General features: G+C 39.5%; 1 protein-coding gene and 2 pseudogenes across 1 annotated transcript; 1 reads left to right on the forward strand and 2 right to left on the reverse strand.

Moving 5' to 3' along the window:
* Window positions 1–796: 796 nt before the first annotated feature.
* LOC106323368 lies at window positions 797–1,756 on the reverse strand. Its single transcript, XM_013761508.1, has one exon. It carries the CDS (start codon window positions 1,754–1,756, stop codon window positions 797–799), a length of 960 nt encoding a protein of 319 aa, XP_013616962.1.
* A 745-nt stretch (window positions 1,757–2,501) lies between these two features.
* On the reverse strand, window positions 2,502–5,015 carry LOC106325032 (annotated as a pseudogene).
* A 158-nt stretch (window positions 5,016–5,173) lies between these two features.
* LOC106323369 lies at window positions 5,174–5,952 on the forward strand (annotated as a pseudogene).
* The last annotated feature ends 1,610 nt before the right edge of the window (window positions 5,953–7,562 follow it).

A 7,562-nucleotide genomic window follows, 5' to 3' on the forward strand; every position in this document is an offset into this window, starting at 1 on the left:
TAGAGAACATGCAATACATGTCATTTTATTCCCTTGAGAAATCTCCTGGATTTTCAGTGGATGACCATGTGAACTTTCTATGATTTTACGCATCATTGTAGTGCCTGGATGGCCAAGGCGATCATGCCATAATGTGAACTCTTCTGGGTTCTGTTTTACTAAAAGATTTGATTCGATCTCATCGATATAAGTATGATGTAACCCCGAAGGAAGTTCTGGAAACTTTTCCAATATGTGTTTTCTGCCACATTTCTCAGAAGTTACATACATGTATTTCTTTCCATCCTCAGTTGCAGACTGAGTATCATATCCGTGAAGATATATGTCTTTAAAACTCAACAAATTCCTTTTAGAACTTGGAGAATATAGAGCATTATTTATGGAAAATTTTGTTCCATTCGGTAAAGTAAAGTTTGCTTTACCAGTTCCTTCAATCACGTCTGCAGGACCTGATATTGTATTGACGACAATTCTTGTCGGTTTTATATCAGAGAAATATCTCTTTTGTCTCAGAATAGTGTGCGTTGTTCTACTATCTGGTATGCATATTTCACGAATCCGTTTCTTGGATTTTGCTTCATTACCATTCTGATCCATTTCTGAAATTGTCATAAATATTAATAAAAGAGAAACATAAAATTCATTCATATAAGGAAACACATAATAATTATACAATAAGATGATGTTAAAAACATCATTATTTGTTTAAAACATGAAATATAATAATTATACATGGTAATACTGAAAACTATTCAATACTCTTATCATAGGCATTTCGATTCTCTTCAGGAGTAATCTAGTCCAGCTCATTAGCGAAGTCGGAGGATTCAAGGTATGAAGTCCCTTCAACATTTTCTGTGAGGTTCACCTCTTTAGCCTTTCCTTTTATGGACTCTTGATATAACTTGCACAAATGTGGGGGAGTACGACAGGTACGGGACCAATGTCCTTTACATCCACATCTGTAACATACAGTCTCGCTTTTCTTTGTGGTATCCTCTTCGGTTTCTTTTCCTTTAGGAGGTTGTTCAGATCTAACCCATTTGTTAGATCTAATACTTTTAGGATAGTAAGGCTTTCCACGTTTGTTGTTGAAACGCCGACCACGACCTCGGTTGGTCTGGTTTCTCCTTCCCGAATATTCTACCGCCGTAGCATTCACTTCGGGAAATGCCTTGGCTCCCGTAGGTCGGGAATTATGGTTTTTGATTAGTAACTCATCGTTCTTTTCAGCCAACATGAGTGTTACCATCAATTCAGAAAATTTGGTGTACCCACATTTTCTGTAAATTCGGGATAAGACGTTGTGTTCTTTGTGGAAAGTATTGTATGTCTTGTCAAGCATTTCTGCTTCGGTGACAGGGTTACCACAATATTTTAATTGTGCAACTATCCTTAAGATAGTGGAATTGTAATCTCTAACCCTTTGGAAATCCTGAAACCTGAGGGTTTTCCACTCTTCAAGAGCGTGAGGGAGATTGATTTCCTTTTGATTATCGAATCTGTCTTTCAAGGCTTGCCATAGTACGGCTGGGTCCTCAACGTCTCCATAGTCGTGAGTTAGATTCTCATCTAAGTGCTTCTTCAGGAAGATTATCGCTTCGGCTATATGCTCGGGTGGCGATTTGTTACCGACTTTTATCGCTTCGGTTATCTTTTTTATTACAAGATAGGGTTTCACATTTGTGACCCATCTGACATAGTTTTCGCCGGTTACTTTCAGAGCCGGGAACTGGAGTTTCTCGATGTTTGCCATTTGTATTTCGAATCGCAGAGTGATCGTGCTGATAACGTGTTATAAAAAAACTAGAATTTTATTGTATCGAGGAAATTTAAATAAGGGCAAAATTTTATACCCGTAGGAGAAGATAACACTGATAATAAGAGAGGATGTGTTATTAGAAGGAGAAGGAATGATGTGTTTATAAACGATCGTTTATATAGAAGAGAAATTCACTGTGCAAATAGTGCAACGGGCCCCACATCCTTTATAATTTTCAACATATGCGGCTCATAACACTTTTCAACTATTGTTATCTTTGTTTCTAAGTTTTTGTCAACAAATACTTGAAGTTGCTAATTTGAGCGTCAAGTAATTTTTCAGCATTTATTTTTGCTATGAGGCACAAAAACTTACTCGACTTCGTAGTAGTAAGATTCCAACGGTATCATATATATAATACATATAAAAGCTTATGTTAATTTCTATACCATGTTAAATATCTAGTAATAAATCAATTATTTATGCTACGTAATATATCGTGTATCCTAGTATAAGACCATTATAATAAAAAAAATAGAGATCTCCATATTAATATCCCACTTTTATTTATTTCAAAAAAAAAAATATCCCACTTTTATTTCAAAATGGAATAATTCTACAATAAAATTAATTTTTTCTTCAGTTTATTTTATATTTATGTCAAGATGGAACCTGATAAGAAGTCATTGATGAAAATTTTAGTATAAAGATCTATATCCAATCAACTCACACTTGAACAAAGTTGAAACCTTTTATCTATTCAAATCATTAATTAACCTCCAAGAGTTTGACTGCATTTCTAAGCCCACGAGCGAGTGTGTCCATACCACTAATATGAGCAATGAACAAGTCTTCTACATCTGTACTCTCTCTTCGCCTGTTTGATAAAGAAAACATTATTAGAGCACCCCCACGCTAGGTTGGTAGGAGTCCTTAGCAGTGTTTTTTAGGAGAAAAATATTATAATATTCGTTTTTAGGTTTTTGTGCCCAATAAACCTCTTGCATAAAGACTAATTCATGCGCAAGTTCGTTACTGTTTGCAGATCCATGCGTGGCGGGCCGCGATTGGGCAGTTTTTTTTTTATTGGGACGAAAAAAAAGAAAAAAAAAATATTCCAAAAGTTGTTTCTTGGTTATCTAGCCGTCGGTTCTGGGTTGCGGGTGCTCTTAGCTTCTTTATGAGTTCAAGAATGGGAATCAAGAAACGCTCATACAGTTTTGCGTCTAAGTTGAAGTCTCCTGGAGCAATCCCATCCTGTTTCCAATACAAGACAAGACATGAACATAGGCTATTAATCAGAATAACCTTAGGAGATGTGTTTTACATACATTTCTGAGGACACTCATCATAACCATAGTTGCTTCTCCAACATCTGTAAGAAACTGATCCGTGTCCCATCCTGTTGAGGCAAAGAAAAAGAAGTTGTTTGCATCACCCGGAACCTGATAAGAGTCATTGATGATCAAGAGAGGTGAGATTAAATAAGCATTACCAGTTTGAGCATGGCCAGTGTTTGCATCAATGTTCCCAAGTAAACCATTAATTCTTGCAGTTTCAAGCTCGTGATGACAGGTGTGTCCAGAGAGCCTGGCATCGTTACACTCAATGTTGAGTTTAAACTCGTTAATAAGTCCGTACTTCCTCAGGAAATTGGCAGCTGTTGCAGCATTCCAGTCATACTGGTGCTTGGTTGGTTCTTGAGGCTTAGGCTCGATTAAAAGTGTGCATGAAGATAACAAAGATTATATTGCAATAGTTTACATACCAGTTATTAGCCATGCGGGTTGGTTAGTTCGGTTCAGCCGAAATCTCGTCTTATTGAACCGAAAAATCGGTTCGGTTTTTGGTTAGTTCAGATTCAAAATTTCTAGCAATTTTTTTTATTTTGGTTAAATTTCAATTTAAAGTGGCTACAAATTCAAAAATTGGTTATTTTGGTTCGGAATTTTGGTTAAGATAACTATAGTTTCCGATATTTTTTAATTAGAAAAACCGAATTATCCGATTGAGCCAAAAAAGGAGCTCGTTGCTCCTCCGTGCATGTATCGAGGATGCAAGAAAAGCTGAACCGTTCCCCACAACGGTCTAATCTTGGTTTCCTGCAATTTAAAGAAGAAGAAGAGGAACCACATCAAACTAAAGATAGTGCTTTCATCAGTTAAGAACTTAAAAAAATGAAGTGGCTTCAGAAGCCATCATCCAAATTTGGATAATTAATTTAAAACAACTTGAATCACCTTTTGGAGTTCTTTGGCAAGTTCAATAACTTCATCCAAGTTTTTATTAGATTTCTGCAGAGAATAGGTTACAGATTCAGAGAAAGTAATGAACTAGTGAATGTTTGGGAAGCTTGAGTTTACTTCAAGTGTATTGCCAGGCCCATCAGGGGCAATGTCTCTGTCATGGAAACACCACCAATCAACTCCAAGCTTCTTCAAAAACTCAAAGTTGGCTCTCACTGTAGTTTCAGCATTAAACAAACAATCAGTAACTCACTCAATATAGAGAAAGTAGTAAACATAAAACATGTCTGTTTAACTTCTTCTCTTAGCCATAGACACAGAGTTGGTACCATCTTCCCAGGGCCAATACTTGGTAGCAGCACCAAATGGGTCACCTCCAGTCCACACGTAATGTATGCCAAAACGCAACACTGAATCTAAACCAGTTCTGTTCCATTTCACGAGAATTAATATAAAAACAACAACTTAACCCTATCTATCTTCAAAATCCATAACACATGGTTGAAAATGCTGACTTTTACCTTCATTTTCTTGCCAAGAATCTCCTCTTCAGCGTTATACCACTTGTAAGTAAGTGGGTTACTGCTCTTAGGTCCCTGTAACAAGTCGTTAACAATCAAATCAATCTACACATGCAAATAAACTAGTACCTACTCTACAGTTTCACTGCTTACCTCATACTTAATGTGAGGGATCTCAGGGAAGAACTCTCCTTCCCAATCATCAGGACCACTACACTTCCCTCCTGAATCCGCAGGACATGTTTGTGGATCAGCGGACTTCATACAAATCAAATCAACAAACAAACTTTAGAAGAATCTCAGATATATATGTTTTAGTGATCGAAAAAAAACTAGAGCTTTGTATATAAGTCTTACCACTAGAAAGGACGCTGCGTTAAAACAGAGAAAGATCATAAAGATCTTAACTTTCTTCATAGTGTTCAACCAAACGAACAAAACCCTGAGCTTTGTGAAGTTCAATGTAACCAGCCCAGAGCTTTGTGAAGTTGGATAAATATATGTAGATATGACAAAATTTGAACCTGCCCGCGGGCCCGGCACGTTTGGACTTGTTGCGGGGCGGGATTGGTTACTAAGATTCAGGCCCGGTTTTTTAGCAGGCCTCGCGGGATGAGCTTGTGCGGGATTGGGCCAGAATCGGGATGGGTTAGGTGTATCGCGCGGGACGCGCGGGGATCCGCACAGACATCGTCCCTTTGACCCTAGAGCTCTCACCGACAAACGTCTCCGTCTCCACCATCCGTACCAGACTGGTCTCTTCTCCCTGAAGAGCTGCTTCACTTTATCTCCAAGAATCTGGATGACTGTTTCGATGTTGTCCGTGTCATAGTGACTGAGATCGATCCAATATGTGCCCCTTCAGGCTCTCATGGAAGGCCTTCAAGTCCTAACCCTTGAAGACGTTGTCTCCGAAGCTTACATCTTTTGCACCACCACTGGAAACAAAGACATCATCATGGTCGACCACATGAGGAAGATGAAGAACAATGCCATTGTCTGCAACATTGGTCACTTCGACAACGAAATCGATATGCAAGGGCTTGAGACATTCCCTGGTGTGAAACGCATCACCATCAAGCCGCAGACTGATAGGTGGGTGTTTCCTGACACCAAGTCAGGCATCATTGTGCTAGCTGAGGGTCGTCTGATGAACTTGGGATGTGCCACTGGACACCCGAGTTTCGTGATGTCGTGCTCGTTCACCAACCAGGTGATTTCACAGCTTGAGTTATGAAATGAGAAGTCGAGCGGGAAGTATGAGAAGAAGGTATATGTTTTGCCTAAGCACTTGGACGAGAAGGTTGCTGCACTTCACTTGGGCAAGCTCGGGGCAAGACTCACCAAGCTCACCAACGACCAGTCTGACTACGTCAGCATACCCATTGAAGGTCCTTACAAGCTTGGTCATTACAGGTACTGAGGAGAACAAAGGACTGAGCGTTGGGTTCTTCGTGTGGTTTTATTATTAGGCCATTTGAGTTGGTTTGGGTCTGGTCTGGTTGGGGAAACATGAGATATTGGTCTTCTGATGAGGCTGACCAAATATTTGTATGAATAAGGATTGTTGTTCTTGGTTTTGAGAGGCTCATTTCAATTTTTCTTTACCCTTTTCTGTTTTATATCATCTCAAGATAAATTAGTTTTTGTTTTACACTGTTGTTACTTGTTAGGTTTCCTTATGCAATGTTCTGTTTACCGGTTAACTTTTCGAACAAGTGATCAAACAAGATAATATGTAAAGCTACTTTCGGCTTTAATGTATTTTGTCGTTTTTGAATTGTATACTGAGATGGTCAAACCAAAAATTATACTTTTGACCTTTGAATCGCCTCATCATCATATTTTCTGAATTAAAAATTCTTCTGTTATGATAGCAAGTTAAAGTACAATTAAAAATTGTGCTTTGATAACTCTCTCGTATATATTTCTCTCTCTTAACTCTCTCGTATCTTTTAGAGAGAGACCGACGTTTGTTTCATCGCTGGTTTTCTTCCGGTGATCCTTAGCCCATCGTTAGGGCTTTCTATCCGGCTTTGGTACCCATCGACCGGTTTTGTCTCCGGCGTCGCACCCTCTTCTCCGGTGGTTGTCCGGCTTTTGACTCCGGCGTCGCATCTTCTTCTCCGGTGGTCGTCCGGCTTTTGACTCCGGCGTCCTCGCTTTCTCTCAGGTGATTGGATGGCTGGCTTTTCCGCCTTGCTCTTCTCTCTGAAGTTGTCGGCGGTTATCACCGGGATCTTCCCGGTTTCGTTCTGATCAACGTTTCTGCGGTCCTCCGATCAACGTTTCTGCGGTCCTCCGATCAACTGACTCTCCTTCTGATCCTTCGATTGAGATTCGAAGATTTTGGTTCGATTGTACTCGTTTGATTATCATTTTGCTGTCAGACTTGGATTCTCGATGAATCTTTGATGAAAGCTGTTCTGTTTGAACGGTTTTCCTTCGTTGTGGCTTCGCCATTGACGGAGCTCCGTCGTGCATCATCTCTGGCACCGGAGGAAGTGTATCGTCGTCGTCTTGACGCGTGGTCCATTGGTTGCTGGGCAACCGGACACGTGGTGGATGCTGCTCGGTTTCCTTCCTCTACGGTTTCCTTCTTTGGGTTTAGGGCCTGAAAATGTTCTGTATAGTGGGCTTGTCTTGTAGCTTTTCGTTTTCTTGTAATGGGCTTAGTCCTTGTTTGGGCTTTGTCTCTTAATAATACTCTAGAGTCTAGAGGAAAAAAAAAAGAGCAGTATTGTGCTTTGAATTCCCTTTAGTAACCAATGCTTGTAACAAACATGTAATGCTTGTAGCTTGATGGTTTTCACCAACTGATAATCTATATTATAATAGATCAGTTTTTGCTCACTCCTCAGCGCGCCACATCATCGTTTTGTGGGCCCAACTTTTAAAAAGTGTGAAAAAGTGTCAAGCACATGGCTCGAACCCGGGTTATTGAGATATAAACACCAACATTTATACCACTAAGCTAACTGATACCTTTGTACATTGATGACCGAACCTAATATATATTTATGAAGGTCGGAA

Source organism: Brassica oleracea, chromosome C2 (assembly GCF_000695525.1).
Source record: "Brassica oleracea var. oleracea cultivar TO1000 chromosome C2, BOL, whole genome shotgun sequence".
Lineage (NCBI taxonomy): Eukaryota > Viridiplantae > Streptophyta > Magnoliopsida > Brassicales > Brassicaceae > Brassica > Brassica oleracea.

Bases quoted from the DNA above. Each gene is read 5' to 3' on its own strand.
- LOC106323368 (XM_013761508.1), bottom strand. From the start codon at position 1,756: ATGGCAAACATCGAGAAACTCCAGTTCCCGGCTCTGAAAGTAACCGGC.